The sequence below is a fragment of the Salmo salar genome, chromosome 11 (genome assembly GCF_965601325.2).
Source record: "Salmo salar chromosome 11, fSalSal1, whole genome shotgun sequence".
Lineage (NCBI taxonomy): Eukaryota > Metazoa > Chordata > Actinopteri > Salmoniformes > Salmonidae > Salmo > Salmo salar.
In genome coordinates this window covers 86525381-86543960 of record NC_138301.1, presented here as the reverse complement: position 1 = coordinate 86543960, position 18580 = coordinate 86525381, and the positions used below count along the sequence as shown (strand labels likewise).

General features: G+C 40.2%; 1 protein-coding gene across 1 annotated transcript; it reads left to right on the top strand.

Annotated features, from left to right (window-relative positions):
• Positions 1 to 150: 150 nt before the first annotated feature.
• cox5ba (cytochrome c oxidase subunit 5Ba) lies at positions 151 to 17441 on the top strand. The gene is made up of 4 exons (XM_014128278.3): positions 151 to 351; positions 798 to 868; positions 16570 to 16669; positions 16844 to 17441. Exons 1-4 carry the CDS (start codon positions 255 to 257, stop codon positions 16954 to 16956), a joined length of 381 nt encoding a protein of 126 aa, XP_013983753.1. The 5' UTR covers positions 151 to 254; the 3' UTR covers positions 16957 to 17441.
• Positions 17442 to 18580: the final 1139 nt, after the last annotated feature.

The window sequence follows — 18580 nt, the reverse complement described above, 5'->3', positions numbered from 1 at the left end:
TAATAGGTGGTGGGGTAATTTTCCTTTTCCCCAATTTTGTTTTATTGTATCTAAGAATATAATGTAGGTAGGCTGTGAATGGCATCACACACTAGTACAGTAGGTGGCGGTGTGTGCACCTAAAAGTTGGATGCGATCCGCCAATCAACTTTCAAAGAAGAAGAAGACGAAGAAGAAGAAGAAGAAGCACAAGTAGGTAAAAATATTAAACGTCATCAGCGTGCTGCCAGTTGTATTTTCGACCAGAAGAAGAAATGGCTGCAAGGTTACTGCTCAGATCGTCCATCAGGGCCGCCACAACTTGCCGGGCCGCCCCGGTCCCTATTCTCACCCGCGGCATGGCTGCTGGAGGTGAGTCGGTAATGTTGAGGTTTTGGGCAGAAGCATCATATTAGACATATGATGTCATGCCAAGGACAGAGGATGCCAGGCAATGGCGCAAGGCTAGCTATCCAATTTATTATAGCTAGCTAACAGTATAGTACTAGATGGCTATCATAAAATGTTCGTTGTAGCAAAATATATATTTTTTGTCGTCCGTTTTTTTGTTCACATGAAGTAGCTAACTGAGCAGATGTACATTTTTCCATGTTCTATATTGAGCTATTTTGTCTTTATAGCGACCTTAGCCAAATATGGTGCATTAGCCTTTAGCTTAGTGTCGACTTTATTATTGAGTGTGGTTAGCGCGAAAGTAGCCCAGTGCTAATTCTGCTAGCTAATTCCAATCGCATCAGCTAGCTGACAAGCTAGTTAGCTAAGCTTGTTAGCAAACACTGATGGTTGCATGTTTTCAGGCATCCCCACCGACGAGGAGCAGGCCACTGGTCTGGAGAAGATCGTTATGAAGGCTGCCCAACAGGGCGCGGTACGTCAAGATTTTGGAATATTTGTTAAATAATATTATAACGTCAGTTAGCTAGTTAGTGCAAAATATCTAACGCTAGAACGCTAGCGTTGATGTAGCTCTCGAGAACCCAAGGTCCAGGGTAACTCAAATCAGTTTTTTAAAATGATTTCTGGTAGATAAAAATAAAAATCACATCAAGCTTTTGTACTCATTAAGCAGTTTTGTTCATAATTAAGTATAATACTTTTGGAATGTAATGTTAAGTTTTAAAGGTACATTCCTATAACAGGTTGAAAATGACTCTGTCGCTACATCCTGTTGACAACAACCTTTGATAAGTAGACCAATGTCAAAACAAAGGTCAGTTTAAATCAATGAATATGCTGAACCAGTTCATGATATATTTAAAACCTAAACATTAAATGTGTTACCTACACATGCATGTGCTACAATAGTCATATTATTTATTTTTTAAAGCACCTTATGAATTGCATTTGCACCAATCGCCCTTGTTTTGCCTAGTGGAAATAAATCACTCATATGAATTAGTATGTGCTGTTGAAACTAACACAACTCAAAAAACACATGGAAACTGGAAATATTGTTTACACCACTCGTTAGAAGACAAACTACTGAAGACAACCAGCTACATTTTGGAGTGACGCATTTTGATATGGGGGTGGCCGAAACACAACACTTATTTGTCAATCACTCCTACCGCTATTGTGTTGGGGGGGGGGGGGGGTGTCAGGTTGCACGTCCTGTTACAACTAACTACTATAAAACACATGGAATCTGGGAAAAATATGTGTATCACTGGTTAGAAATGTTAATCCTCACTTGCAAACCTTTGGACTTTAATTTTAATACCTGTGAGAAATTGTATTTTTAAAGTAGAAAAGATGCACTTAATGTACGCAGTTTAGCAAAGTTGCACCTGGCTTTAACACAGCCTCCAGCCAAGGTACGACACATCCTCGAACATTGCACTTGTATTTCTATTGGACCATTCAATTCCACGTTTCCGGTCGGAAACAGGTGTTAAGGCGCCTGCGTGCTTCCCAGTCGAAACAGTTCCGAAGACTTTGTGCATATATTTGGATTACATTTTGATGTTTATGTTCGTTTTGGGCTTCGTTGAGGGTTTTTTGGGCAATTTTTTTTTTCTTGAGGCAAGCCGAAATCTACGCCCCTTTGTCATGGTTGGTCAACAGTAGGGATTCTTCAGGAAATGTTCAATTCAACGGAAGACTACTTTTTTTCATGCACATTGAACTTTAGAAATACTGCACCAAACATTTTGGATGTAAAATTGCGTGACTAAGATCTCTGCAAAAACTTCAAATTATTGACAGATTTTGTGAGGTATCTTAAATGAATTCTGACTATTTTTAGGAAGCTAGGGCATCTCAAAATGGACAAACCGTACTATTGTTGCTTTTTGTCTCATTTTTGAAGCAAAGGTCTTTTACAGGAGTGTGCGAACACACTCGTTCGCCTAGCTGAATTTGGCTAACCGCCAGCCAAACTGAAGCATGTTGATGCCTTTACTCAAAACAACTTTGCTAAACTGCATACAGTAAGTTTATCTTTTGTATCTGGAACATTTGTTCCCGCAAGTGCTCCATTTGGGCGTGGTGGAATTGCTATTTAAAAACAAAATACATTTAAGTTCCAAATGTTTCAAACTATCGGGTGCAAGGTGTATTTAGACAGAGCATTGGGGAAGTGTCGGTGTCGGGCCATTTTTCTTACAAGGCTGGGGGGGGGGGGGGGGGGGGGGGTGTAGGTAGGCTATATTGATTACTAGTAGTAGGTAGGCTGTATTGATTGTCATTATGGAGACACCTATTTTCCAACCCCTTTTCCATAAAACATATTAACACGCTAGAACTGATGTACATCAAGAAATAAAGGCCAACTCTGCAAGGTGACGTCAGAGTGCACAGCTGAACACTGTATGCTGGAAAACACTTTATTTTTGATTAAAATGAAATGGCTATTAATTAAAGACGAATACCAAACATGTTTTTGCATGAATTCCGCGAGTGCTAGCTGGCTCTACTACAGAAACCTGTTGTGGGAAAGACTCATTGTTATCTTTTCGGAAAACTGGTTGCAGTAAAAGCCAACCTGGATACTTAGGAGATCCTCAGGGAAATAGACGAGTACCAACAGCTTTACGCTATGGAGGAACAACATACTCCATCATGGAAAGATCCGACTACCTCACAAAACTTTAACCCAACCCCCAAAAAAAGAAACCTATTCATCTACAGACACGGACAATTTACTTACCGTTGAAGTAGAGGCTACTGCTCTGGCTGGAATTCATGCAGCACTAGAAATGTTGTGAGGAGGTAGCAGGGCTGAGGGGGAGTTTGTTTAGCCAGAGTGAAATTCTCACGCTCCAAGACGAGAACAAGGCACTCACAGCCAAGGTAAAAATCCACGATTCCAACATGGGTTGTCTACTCAGGGAAAACAGGGTGATGGAGTCGCTACTAGACATACAAAGTCGTGGGCATGCCTGAAAATATTTTTTTGGGGGGGATTCCTGAGGACGCATCCAATAGTCAAGAGGGCACGATCAGAGAATTCATAATATCCGCCTTGAAACTTCCTATAGAGACTGTAAAACGGGTGACTTTCCACCGAGTACAGACTTGGAGCTCGGAGTGACAAGACCAAGGGTCCACGACCGATCATCGCAAAATTTGAACACTACCAACAAAGGGAGCTGATCAAAATTGGGGGAAGGGAGCTAAAAGGGACACATTTGGTCTCAATGACCAATTTCCATGGGAGATAAAGAAACGTAGTAAGAGACTGTTGTCTCTGTACCGGATACAGAGGGAGAAGGGTAAGCGTGCCTTTCTCATTGTGGACGAACTCTTTATAGATGGATAGCTATTCCGAGACAGCTCCATAACACCATGGCTGTACTAAATTCTACAGGGACTTCAGGTTATGAAAAAAAAAGTATCTGAACACTATGAAGTGGATATGAACACACGTGTATCTGAACACTATGAAGTGGATATGAACACACGTACTCAATTACATGCTCGCTTACACATATAGACTTGTACATGCACATACACACCTGATCTCGTTCTCTTCACTCCCTTTCTGTTCTCTTCCCTCTTTGTCCAACTGTTTTATAATTTAATATGTTTCTTGTTTCTCTATGTACTTGTCTACATGTTTATGTATACAATAAGCAGTGGGAAGTTGTCAGAATAGGGGCATTGGGGAATAATAACATTGTACGGAATACATTCGTACTGTAGTGAAGCCGTCTGTAGTAATGGAAGGTCTCTTTCATGATCATGTGAAACGCCAATGCTGGGATGTTTTTCAATGATGTTAAAGGTAATTATGATGCATCTATGTCGGTGATACGATATGGATTACAGCTTATCATCAATATTAAGGCTATACGCACTACATGTTATACAGACACTCAACCATGCAAATTGGCGGAGTTATCTATTTGGACAGCACACAGTCTTACTCTTATACAGACATCGTACACACACTCACTAAATCACATCCAATATCATACACATCAATTTTGACCGTCATAATACCTCAGATGGCAGTAACTTTACAAGCACTAATTATGGTCAATTTAGACTGAGAATAGTATCTAGTTATGGTAAGGGGGTGAAATAAGTATAGCCAGTTAAAATTGTAACGGTTTAGCAGATTATTAAAAAAGATCAGTCTTTACGTGGCAAAGGAATATAGCATACTGTTTACAGGAAACTCACTCTACATCCTTAGATGAAGTTGCGTGGAAAAAGAAATGGGGTGGTGAAATCATTTTCTGTCATGGACAAAGGATCTCAAAAGGTGTGATTTTTAATTAATATCAACAAATGTAGATCTGAATGTGCAAATAGTCAGGAATGATTCGCAGGGAAGGTGGTTCTTTTTGAATATGAAAGTGGATGAAAAAGAGATTTGGCTCATCAATCTATATGGTCCAAATCAGGATGATCCATACTACTTCGAAAACATTTAACAATTTATTGAATTTACAGGCAACAAATGATCAAATCATTATGGTAGGAGACTATAACATTGTTAAGTACCACAATGGACCAAAAAGGAAGTCACTCTATAAACTGTCATCACCGTGCCCTTCAGGAAATCACAAATATTATGGACACATTATAAATAGTGGATATTTGGTGACTAAAAAACCCTGATCTAGTTTGCGATAGATGGAGTAGACTTATTCGAGCTAGTTGTCTTGACTACTTTCTTTTCTCTTTCTATTTTGCATCAAAGTTTTAATACGAGACAGAATGCGATCGGATCATCATCTAATTGGCCTTCACATAACTCTTATAGACTTTCCACGTGGACGGGGATATTGGAAATTTAATCAAAGTTTACTGCAGACAACATAGTTAGAAATAAGAGAAAATAATTTAACTGAATTTTTCCAGTAGAACATAGGTTAAGCAAATCCCCTTATTGTTTGGGATACCTTTTTAAATGTACCTTCAGAGGTCATTCAATTCCATATTCATCAATCATTTAAAAAAAGCAGTTTCTGGCTAAAGAGACAAGACTAACAAGGGAAAGACATGAACTAATAGTACAGGTAGATAGCAATAAAAATGATACTACAGAGATACAAAATAATTTGGAGGAAAAACAAAAAGAACTTCAAAGAACGATCTAATGTAATCTATTACAAAAATAAAGCAAACTGGATGGAATAAGGAGAAAATGCACAAAATTATTCCTGAATCTCCAATACAGGAACGCTAACAAAATAATTTGCAGAAAATCGTTACTGAAGACGGAGTCATCTATGATTCTCCGAATGATATTTTAAGAGGAAGCTAAATATTTTAGGCAGATGTTCTCTTTTCCATCTCATTCTCTCCCACTCAATGAAGATTACCGTAAGGAATTCTTTCCAAATAATATAAAAAATTGAAAATTAACAATTGTACAGAAAGATCAGTGTGAAGGCCAAATTAGAGGAATAACTTTGAGGCCATTAAATCCTTTGTCTGGAAAAACCCCAGGGCTTGATGGCATGCTGGTAGAGGTATATCAAGCATTTTATGATATACTAAAAGCTCCATTTGTTAGATTTGTTTTAACTACTCCTATAGGAATGGTAGTCTGTCAGGTACTCAGCAGGAAGGTCTGATTTCTTTTTAAAACAAGACGGATGGCAAATATAAAGACCCATTCTATCTAATAAAAAAATAAAAAAACTGGAGGCCCCTTACACTTCAATGTTGTGATGCAAAAATACTAGCGAAATGCATAGCACTCAGAATTTTTAAAAGGGTTTTACCAGGTATTGTTCATCCTGATCAGACAGGTTTTTTACATGGACGATACATTGGCGATATGACAACTACTAGAAATAATAGAACATCATGAAACATCTAAGACGCCATGCCTGGTATTTATAGTGGATTTTGAAAAATCATTTGATTAAATAAGACTGGATTTTATTTATAAATGCCTGGAGTTTTTCAATTTTGTTGATTCTCTTAGAAAATGGGTAAAAATAATGTATAGCAACCCCAGGTGTAAAATAATAAATAATGGCTACTTTTCAGAGTTTTGAATTGTCAAGAGGAGTTAAACAAGGGTGTCCGCTGTCACCATATCTATTCATTATGGCCATCTAAATGCTAGCTATTAAAATCAGATCCAATAACATTAGAGGATTAGAAATCCAAGGCTTAAAAACAAAGGTGTCCATATGCCGACGACTCACGTTTTTATATTAAGTCCGCAAGCTAGATCCCTGCAATGTCTCATTGAAGATCTAGATAACTTTTCTGGACTAAAACCTAATTATGACAAGTGTACAATATTACGTATTGGATCTTTAAAAAATACAACTTTTACATTACCATGCAGTTTACCTAATAAAATGGGCTGATGGTGAAGTAGACATACTTGGTATTCATATCACTAAATGTATAAATAAGCTCTCACAATGAATTTCAATAGAAAACTTGTAAAAATAGACAAGATCCTGCAACCATGGATAGGTAAATACCTGTCTATTTATGGAGAAATTGCCCTGATAACTCCTTAGTTATATCTCAGTTTACTCACTTATGGTGCTGCCTACTCCTGATGATTTGTTTTTCAAATCATATGAGCAAAACATTTAGCTTTCTGGGATGCTAAACCAGACAAAATAAAGCGTGCCTATGTATATAATGAATACAAATTGGGTGGGTTGAGATTATTAAATATAAAAGCACTAAACCTTTCTCTAAAAGCTTCACTTATTCAAAACTTTTACTTGAACCCTAAATGGTTCTCAAGTAGATTACTAAGAAAAGCTCATCCATTGTTTAAAAATGGCCTTTGTCTCATGTTCTATTAATTGAAAATGATACTAAGATTCTTTTTCAAACAAGCATTGCAGCGCTGGCTACAAGTTCATCCCCCTTAAACAATATAACAAATATTATGGCTGAACTCAAATGTGCTGGTTGATAAAATACCTGTATTGATGGGAAAGGGTATTTTTGTTCTTAAATGATATTGGGATGGTAGAGTTATGTCCTTCATGGAGTTACCAGAATTGTATGAGAAGGTCTGCTCAATCCAAGAGTACAACCAATTGATTACAGCATTACCCCAAAAATGGAGGCAGCAGGAGGCAGCGGAGGAGGTAGGGAACTGGTCTGTCTGCCCAATATAAAGGATCAGCTGGCGGAGGAATAAAAATAGCATGAAATAATGTCATGGCTTTAGAAGCTTCTGATAGGCTAATTGACATTATTTGAGTCAATTGGAGGTGTGGCTGTATTTCAAGGCCTACCTTCAAAATCAGTGTCTCTTTGCTTGACATCATGGGAAAATCAAAAGAAATCAGCCAAGATCTCAGAAAAAAACTATAGACCTCCACAAGTCTTGTTCATCCTTGGGAGCAATTTCCAAACGCCTGAAGGTACCACGTTCATCTGTACAAACAATAGTACGCAAGTATAAACACCATGGGACCACGCAACTGTCATACCGCTCAGGTTGGAGATGCGTTCTGTCTCCAAGAGATGAACGTACTTTGGTGCGAGAAGTTCAAATCAATCCCAGAACAACAGCAAAGGACCTTGTGAGGATGCTAGAGGAAACGGATACAAAAGTATCTATATCCACAGTAAAATGAGTCCTATATCGACACAACCTGAAAGGCCGCTCAGCAAGGAAGAAGCCACTGCTCCAAAACAACCATAAAAAAGCCAGACTACGGTTTGCAACTGCACATGGGGACAAAGATCGTACTTTTTGGAGAAATGTCCTCTGGTCTGATGAAACAAAAATAGAACTGTTTGGCCATAATGACCATTGTTATGTTTTGGAGGAAAAATGGGGAGGCTTGCAAGCCAAAGAACACCATCCCCCGTGCTTCACGGTTGGGTGGCAGCATAATGATGTGGGGGTGCATTGCTGCAGGAGGGACTGGTGCACTTCACAAAATAGATGGCATCATGAGGAAGTAAAATTATGTGGATATATTGAAGCAACATCTCAAAACATCAGTCAGGAAGTTAAAGCTTGGTCGCAAATGGGTCTTCCAAATGGACAATGACCCCAAGCATACGTCCAAAGTTGTGGCAAAATGGCTTAAGGATAACAAAATCAAGGTATTGGAGTGGCCATCACAAAGCCCTGACCTCAATCCTATAGAAAATTTGTGGGCAGAACTGAAAAAGTGTGTGCGAGCAAGGAGGCCTACAAACCTCACTCAGTTACACCAGCTCTGTCAGGAGGAATGGGCCAAAATTCACCCCAACTTATTGTGGGAAGCTTGTGGAAGGCTACCTGAAATGTTTGACCCAAGTTAAACAATTTAAAGGCAATGCTACCAAATACTAATTGAGTGTGTAAACCTCTGACCCACTGGGAATGAGCTGAAATAAATCAATCATTCTCTCTACTATTATTCTGACATTTCACCTTCTTAAAATAAAGTGGTGATCCTAACTGACTGAAGACAGGGAATATTTACTAGGATTAAATGTCAGGAATTGTGGAACTGCATTTAAATGTATTTGGCTAAGGTGTATGTAAATTTGCGACTTCAAATGTATTTGTGTTGTGTAGAAATCCGAAGAGGGTGGCCAGCAGAGATAGATGGGACTGGAGTTACTGTGCGGGAGATGGCATGATGGTCAAAGTAAAAAATAAAACATAATAGAAAGTAAGTTTAAATGACAGAGGGGCAGTGTTTTTACAGCTAATGCCGGTTTGGCTGATGCTGTGCAGGTGTTTGTACACACTCCCATTCAAATACACACACACACACACACACACGTAATAGTGCCAGACATGTTCTCAAACATATACAGTTGGCATTTCTGTTCTGATTTTAGTTGTCCTTGATGTCCTTTTATTTATTTTTATTATTTTCTTTTTGTTTTCCTCTTTAGTTCATTTTGTTGGTGCATTGGGGGGTTCTTAGAAATTGGGAATGGTATTTTATTTTTTCTTCTAGGGGTGGGGTCTGTGGGGGGTGGTTGAGGGACAGCTATTGGGAAACTGTAGGGGGGGATCTTGGAGGGTTCGGGTTCATGTTTTTTGATGGGAGATCTGTCAACGTGCCCTTGAGCAGGGCATTGACCCTGGATGCTTCTGTGTCGCTCTGAATGGGAGTCTGTTGGATGACTGGTGTGGAGTTGTTGAGCGCCTTCACTGCAAGTATATTGTATGTTTCAGATATTCAATAAAATACATTTTAAAAGGCTAAAGGCGACGTCCAATTGCCCAATGTAATGCAATGGAATTTGAGTCATGTATTAAGGGCTTATGTTGCGGTAAAACAGCTGGTATTTTGTCAAGTGTCAGTTTAGCAGCTAGGTCACACTATCATTTTGACAGTGATCTTAGACTCTTTCTCCTTCTCCCATCTGGCCCTCTGTCTGTCAGCATTTGTCCTGGTCTGATATTTGCCTCCCTTTGGCCAATCTAACCATAACTCTGTTTTCCTGGTGGCCGGTGATTTTAATTGAAGGAAAACTGAAAACTTATTTTTTTTTTATAGCTAATTTCTACAAGCATGTAACCTGTGCAACTAGCGGCAAAACAAACTCTAGATCACCTTTACTCTACACATAGAGACTCATACAAAGCTCTCGCACGCCATTTGGAAAATCTGACCATAACTCGATCCTCCTGCTTACAAGCAAAAACTCAAACAGGAATTACCAGTGAAACGCTCAATACAAAAGTGGTCACATGAAGCGGCTGTTAAGCTACAGCGGCTGTTAAGCTACTTTCGCTAACAGACGAATATGTTCTGGGATTCATCTGAAAACATTGAATAGTTTACAAGATAAGTCACTGGCTTCATTAACCCTCAAGTCTAAGCTGGGGGGGGCTTGTTGTAAGCTAAAATATGGATTAGTTTTGGTGTTACCAAGGATCGTTTTTAATTTTAAGACCCCTTAAGATATAAATTATTGGATGAAAACATTGACTTTGGCATTACTGCTATTAGCCAATAGAAACGCACTGAGTAAGTCCCCCAAAAAATCTAAAGGAAGTTTGTTCTGAAGTGTCCTATATCTGAGAGATGTATAAGAAAGATTAGTGTATATGTGTATTTATCTCCTTAGTTTAGTGCCTAAAATATCTCCTTATATACTTTCTTTTTTTTTTAACCATCATGAGGTTTGTGGGCATACTAGATCTAAAGTGGTTCAGTGGTGGTCATAACACTTTGTAGGCCAAACCGTTTGGACACTACAGACATTTTTGTGAGAAGATCGCTCATGGTCTGATAAACACCGCTCAAGCTCTGCCACCTTTCACGGGAAAGGGCGATATCAGTGGATGTGGTGGATTGAGACGCAGCCCATGCAAAAACATCTCTAGCTTAACAGACAACCTTTGATGGGGATTTTATTTTACTTAGATTTCCATGGGGCTGTGTAAATGATAGGCTAAGGGTTTAAGTGCATCAACGGCGTAGTCCCCGGTGACCGTACGTACATATCCCAACCAGAAGCCATGGATTACAGGCTACATCTGCCTTGAGCTTAAGTCAAGACCTACCGCTTTCAAGTAGAGGGACACTAATCCGACTGCTTATAAGAAATCCTGCTACGGCCTCCGAGCCATCAAACAGACCGTGTAAACACAGGACTAAGATTGAATCCTACTACGCCGGCTCTGATGCTCGTCAGATGTGGCAGGGCTAGGGCTGTGGCGGTCACACAATTTTGTCAGGCGGTGATTGTCGAGCAAATAACTGCCAGTGTCACTGTAATTGACTGTTCATTAACATAAACATGTTTAGTATCTACTGGCTTCCATGCATAGCCTACAAGCCACTGACACAGACCTTTTTTGGAACTACATTTTAAAAAGTGTAAAGTCGGTGTAGAATATTTTACAGCATCACAATAAATCCATTATTTTAGACGGGTCTAAAGAAACATAATTTGAAGAAAATGTAGTATATTTCAGAAGAAGAGAATAGCATGCGGAGTTGTCCTTATGTTAGGCCCTGATATGGCTATGCCACATGGCTGTCGGCTACGGTAGTTAATTTAGCAGACAAGGTTTGCTTAGAATTCCATGGTATACAGTTTTAGTTTATAGTATGAGGAATACAATTGAACATAGCTTAATAAAATAGAAAGGATATTTTCTCCAAACAATTTCAAAGGAAGTGCGCACATGTGGCTATTCTGTTTTGAGCTACACACCATCACGCTCATTCACAATTTGACAAGCACTTGATAATATTTTCACCGGCCCTTGAATTTCCCAGCGGCATCCCCCTTGTGTGACCGTAATGCCCCCTAAAAAATACATGCCTTTTGGGCCTTGGGCTGAAAATAATTGTAATTCCCGGCTGCCGTGCTCCGAAGCCCCTCGCGCACTCAAATGTAGCCAATGCATTTCAACTAATAAGTACGCTACAATTCAATTCCGATGCACATATTGAAGATGTTAGAGGCTTCCATATTTAGCCTAATTTTCGTCAGCCAACAAGATGAGTAGGCCTAACGAAAAGCAAAAGCCTATGTCAATCTACTATCCCTAATAGTACAAAAGTTGATCTATGCTATTAGTCAACTGTTCTTCTGTGCAATCAATAAATATTCCAAACATACTCTGCGACAGTTGTGGGATGCGATATATCCCAAGTTAATACAACCACTCGCATCAATCTTTTAAAAGCAATGAGGCTGACGCAACAGCTCAGAACATTTAGCTTAAAATGTTGATAAGCTATTATGTGATTTCGTCACATTTTAAGAGCAGCAATGCGCACATGGCAGTAGGCTATAAGCGTGACTGTTCCAAAATGCAATCAATTAGCGGGAAAACACTTCTCGAGAGTGAAGGCAAATGCGATTTATGCATGTAATGCTTTATTAAAACGGTGCGTATTTATGGTGACCAATATCTTCCCCAAACTTAACTCATGCGCAGCCTATATGTTTATTAGACTCCCGGTTATAAAACAGACTAATGTGCTTAAATTTAAGGAGCTATTTGGCCACCTTTAGTTGTGATAAACATCAAAACATATAGGCCTTTGGGCTAGGCTCCATGAGGTGTGCGACTATGATTTGAAAAAGTCGCAAAAAAAGGCATTTGCTATTCCTTGCCTTACTGCACAAGCTGGGTATCATTCACAAGTGATAATACATGATCCATGTGATTGGCTAATATTGTCACCCATCAAACTGTTCTTCATTTAATGTCTTTGCATATACTAGATAAGTGTGAAATGAGTTTTGCTTTAGAATGGACCATTATCATGCTCCTGTCTTGGAACAGGGGCATGAGAAGGAAAAAAAACATGTCAACTATGCACTTAAATAGCGAATTGATGCTTTTCCCATGGTTCATTTTCATGCCATCCAGGTAGGTTATACTCCTGTTGTAAAGCGAAGTGATGTTCTAAATATTAGGAGGTGACGTAATCGTCGATCGAGACAGATTCTTCCCATTATTTCCTTGTCAATTCAATCAACTCTTTTCTCACACAATTGCATAGCCTATAGAAATGTTTTACAACATGAGCTCATGGGCGGTCATGAAGTGATTGATTAGATTTTCAATTACATTTGTATTGATGTCAGTGATTAGAGGGAAAATGGAGTGCTGAGTACCAGGCAGTTGGCAAGTTTGGTAATGACCATCAGCAGCATTAGAGCTTGGAGAAGCCTAATTACCGTGACTAAACAGTCACGTGGAATTTGACTGCCATCATGACTTGTGACCGCCAGTGGGGCGGTAATACAGTCACCGTAACTGCCCTAGGCAGGGCTTGCAAACTATCAGGGATTACAAAGGGAAATCGAGCTGCCCAGTGACATTAGCAGAGCCCGCCGATGTGTGATTTTTGGGACCGATACTGATATTTAGGGAAGCAAAAGTTACCTCTATACAGTGCCTTCAGAAAGTATTTGCACCCCTTGACTTTTTCAACCTTTTTGTTACAGCCTGAATTCAAAATGTATCAAATGTATATTGTCACTGACCTACACACACTGCCCCATAATGTCAGTGGAATTGTTTTTTTAGAAATTAAATACCAAAAAATTCAGCTGAAATGTCTTAAGTATTCAGCCCTTTATGTTAAGCCTAAATAACTTCAGAAGAGAAAGTTGCATGTTTGCAACAACAACAAAAAATTGCATGGAGTAACTGTGCTGTAATGGTGTTTTAACCAGATTCTTTTTTTCTTTTTTTTAATGACTACCCTATCTCTACACCCCACATAAGGTCCCTCCCTGCTAAATTGTAATTATTTCACCACTATGGCCAATTTATTGCCTTACCTCACCTCCCTAATCTTACTACATTTGCACACACTGTATATAAATTTTTCTATTGTGTTATTGACTATATGTTTGTTTATCCCATGTGTAACTCTGTTTACTGAGTACAACTCATCATATTTTCAAGCTGCATCATGTTATGGGTATGCTTGTAATTGTTAAGGATGAGTTTATGGCTAAAAAAGAGACAAAATCCTTGAGGGAAAACCTGGTTCAGTCTGCTTTCCACCAGACACTGGGAGATTAATTCACCTTTCAGCAGGACAATAACCTAAAACACAAGGCTAAGTCTACACCTAAAGTTGCTTACCAAGAAGACCGTGAATGTTCCTGAGTGGCTGAGTTACAGTTGACTTAAATCTATTTGAAAATATGTCAAGACCTGAAAAATGGTTGTCTAGCAATGATCAACAACTAATTTGGCTGTCACATTCTTGGAAAAGAGCGGACCAAGGCGCAGCGTGAGTATAGTTCCACATATTTATTTAAGCGAAACTAACATAACAAAACTTAAAGACCGTGAGGACGTAGTGCCTAAACACACTAACAATCAATATCCCACAAAACACAGGTGGGGAAATACCTACCTAAATATGATCCTCAATCAGAGGCAACGATAAACAGCTGCCTCTAATTGGGAACCATATTAGCACCAACATAGAAATAAACATAATAGATCACGCCCTGACCTACTACACCATAGAGAACCAAGGGCTTTCTATGGTCAGGGCGTGACATTGGCAGAACTTTAAGAATAATGGGATATGTTGCACAATCCAGGTGTGGGAAGCTCTTGGAGACTTTCCCAGAAAGACTCACAGCTGTAATCACTGCCAAAGGTACTTCTACAAAGTATTGAATCAGGGGTGTGAATACTTTCTAAAGACAGTCATTTGAAAGGTAATTTCATGACCTTTCAGAACCACTTGTCAAACAAAGTCAAACAAAGTTAAAAAATGTATCAGGTGTTTCTGTCAAAAGACATTTTATATGGGTAATTCTGATATGTACCCTAGAGGTCAAAGTTCTGTGGACCTGAACATTCCAAAAATGTGTCATTTAACTGTGACTCTCTAATCATTCCAATGAGATAGATGGATAGATATATTTAAAGGGTATAAGTGAGCAATAACTTGTTGTAAACTGACATTGTTTGTCATAGGGTAAAATCTCTATGGGGGAAAAAGAATGGGATGGAGGGATGAAAGAAAGTGATAACGCATAGAAAGCTACCATTGCTACACTGCTATCACACATTTTCAACTCTAGGGACATAGACCTTTAAAGCAGCAATCAGTATTTGAAACAATGCGGTTTCGCTGCCTCTGTTTTGGTAAAAAGCTGAGTGATGGGCCTGGGCCTGGAGAAATGTAACCACTCAAGTTCATAGATGTAGGGATGCAAGGACTGACCATCCAAGATATCTAAATTGTTGTTTTAAGCATGATTTGAGGCTATATAGGCCTAGTGTTGGTTTACAATGGAGTAAAAGCTTATGTTTCGGGTTCTGATGGGGTACGACAGCTGAACTAAGCTCAGGTGTTGTTATATTCTTCAGAAATCAATGGGTAAATATCACACATTTTATAAGTAAGAAAATGGATGTAGCAACTGCAGATTGCCCCCCCCCCCCCCCCCCTCTGCAACTGGATCCTGGACATCCTGATAGACCGCCCCCAGGTGGTGAGGGTAGGCAGCTATGCTGACCCTCAACACAGGGCCCCCTCAGGTGTGCGTGCTTAGTCCCCTCCTTGGTTCACCCACGACTGCATGGCAATGCACGACTCCAACACTTAAGTTTGCTGACGACACGACGCGATAGACCTGATCACCGACGAGATGGCCTACAGGGAGGAGGTCCGTGACCTGGCATTGTGGTGCCAGGACATATACCTCTCCCTCAATGTCAGCAATACAAAGGAGCTGATTGTGACTACAGGAAACGGATGGCCGAGCACGCCCCCATCCACATCGAGGCTGTAGTGGAGCATGTTGAGAGATTCAAGTTCATCGGTGTCCATAACACTGCCAACTGATGAAGCGTGATTCCTTACACCAGAGAACAAGTTTCCACTACTCCAGAGTCCAAAGGCAGTAAGTTTTACACCACTCCAGCCGACGCTTGGCATTGCGCATGGTGATCTTGTGCGTGCGGCTGCTCGGCCATGGAAACCCATTTCATGAAGCTCCCGACAAACGGTTCTTGTGCTGACGTTACTTCCAGAGGCAATTTGGAACTCGGTAGTGAGAGTTGCAACCAAGGACAGACGATTTTTACGCTCTTCAGCGCTCAGCGGTCCCCTTCTATAAGCTTGTGTGGGCTACCACTTTGCGGCTGAGCCATTTTTGCTCCTAGACGTTTCCACTTCACAATAACACTTACAGTTGACTGGGAAGCTCTAGCAGGGCAGATATTTGACAAACTGACTTGTTGGAAAGGTGGCATACTATGACGGTGCCACGTTGAAAGTCACTGAGCTCTTCAGTAAGGCCATTCTATGGTCAAAGTTTGTCCTATGGAGATTGGGTGGCTGTGTGCCTGATTTTTTTTTTATACACCGAATCCACTAGTTTGAAGGGGTGGCCACATACTTTTGTATCTACCTTGATTACCTCGGACCCCTGCACATCGACTCTGTACTGGTACCCTGTGTGTGTGTGTGTGTATAGCTAAGTTATCGTTACTTATTGTGTATTTATTCCTCTTATTTTTCTCTGCATTGAGAAGGGACGGTAATTAAGCATTTCACTGTTAGTCTACACCTGTTTTACGAAGCATGTGATTTGATGTTAGCCAAGTAACTTAGCTAGGATCATTACAAGGTTTCTTAGTGGGCTTTGCCCTTATTGTAGTTCACTCTCTCATACTCTATAAGTCTATTACTGAACCTGCCTTGTTTGAATTCCTTCCAGGACCCCTACAGCATGCTGAAACCCAAGGAGTATGCTGGCTCCAAGGCTGACCCTCATCTGGTGCCCTCCATCACCACAAAGAGGATTGTGGGCTGTGTCTGTACGTGACTGGCTCCATATTAGTCTTGCAATAGCTGTCTGGTAGCTTTCTGTTGCCAGAAACCATACCACTTTCATTTGTCTTGGCTGTCTGACTGTTGTAGTCTCTGCTCATATCTAATCTCTCCTTCAAACACTCTCTCTGCCTCTCCCCTTCCCCTCTCTCCATCTCTAGGTGAGGAGGATAACACGGCAGTGGTGTGGTTCTGGCTCCATCAGGGCGAGGCTCAGCGCTGTCCCTCCTGTGGCTCCCACTACAAACTGGTGCCCCACGAGCTGCCACACTAAAATATATACACCCTCTATCTATTATATACATACATACACACCACCAAAACACACCCATTCCCTTACATTCACTCTGAAAGATTCCAGCTTCTTTAGAATGGGGTGAAGTGGGGTTAGACAGTGATGTCAGAAATCACAATGGTCTTTCAGGAAGTGTATTTGCACTGAGAGTAGGGGTTTCTAAATTAGAATGTTGTGCACTTTCTGGTTTCCTTTTATGATTTCTTTACTGTCCAATTGTTCTTTAATCTCATCCTAGAGTCTACTTGATAATCTAACTTGCTAACTTCAATGTCGGTCTGTGCTTACAGTACCAATTATTGTTTTAAACGTACCAAAGGCCTAGGCTTTACGGTGTGGGACACAATGCTATTTTTCAAGCAATTCTATTCAAACAGCAGTTTACGTTGACGTATGTACTGTACGATGTTACACTTGGACCAGTGACCCCTCTTATCAAACCAATAAAGTCATTAACTCCTAAACTCCTCTTGCTTTTTCAGTGGTGAAGTGTAGATTGTGATGGCGGGCGTCTTTGATCTGGGAAACCGGACCTTTTTTTTTACAGACTCCCTTGTGGTGGGTTCTGTTCTGTGTGTATATATACCGCATTTTTGTAAGTCTCTCGATATGACTTGCTTCTGCTACATGTGGCCAGTCACCAACAGAGGGTGACATTTACCATCAGATGATCCCAGTCCTGTGCTTCCCTGCAGATGTTCCATATTCATCCTATATAATGAGTACGTTTACATGCACACAATACGATTTATTGTGGGTAGTCAGCTTAATATAATGTCTTGATTTTTAAAATGTTCACATACTTTGCAAGAAGGAACAATTTCCCTAATAATCCTGTTTACTTGGACACATGAAGTCAGGCTACCTGATGGGACTTTGATGAATGCAGAAAATCGCCACTCAAAATAAAGGTTCTACGTGACCGACCGTGTTATTTTGGGGATTTCCATCTAGAAGCGAAAGAAACGCACACCTATTTAGGCGAGGTGCTGGTTAGCGGAGTAGATAAAGGTCGCTTGACAAATTAAAGGAGAAACGCACACTCTAGGAGCTCAGATGCAATAATGTAATAACCTAATATCCAACGTTTAGATATACCCTGATGAAGACAGCTTGTCTAATGACAAACACTGTGGGGTGACTAGTTTATATAGTGTCAAAGGACATATACAGGGGTCAAATCATGGCTGGGTGTGGCCTGATAATTGGTTAATTCTCATATTAAAATAGCATACAAAAAACAAATGGATAGCATATGATCATCGATACAATTTGGCTACATAGGCCTGCAAAATCACAAGAATGGCTTCAGATCAAAATCTACGTTGAGACCGAAGGGAGAAAAGGTCTTTTAAAATAAAGATCCAGGCAGCCTCTCGTTTTAACAATAAATTGTCGGTCACCCCTTCTCCTAGGGAGGGTGACATGTTCGATGCCGATGGGACGAAATTGAGCGGTTTGCTTCCAAAAAGTGGGCTGCAACTGGGTAGGGCGAGTCTTTGCAACTAATGGTGCCATTTTTAGGAGTTCGGACAGTTTGTGTAAACTACTAAGTTGCATACTTTCTGTGGTTTTGAACTCGCGTCACTCGTGTTAGAGGGAG

What these genes read in the sequence shown, in the direction of transcription:
- cox5ba (XM_014128278.3), top strand. Translation starts at nt 255, where the DNA reads ATGGCTGCAAGGTTACTGCTCAGATCGTCCATCAGGGCCGCCACAACT. An exon ending in AGGCTGCCCAACAGGGCGCG is followed by an intron (nt 869 to 16,569) that starts GTACGTCAAGAT and finishes AATTCCTTCCAG; the next exon opens with GACCCCTACAGCATGCTGAA. An exon ending in GAGGATTGTGGGCTGTGTCT is followed by an intron (nt 16,670 to 16,843) that starts GTACGTGACTGG and finishes CTCCATCTCTAG; the next exon opens with GTGAGGAGGATAACACGGCA.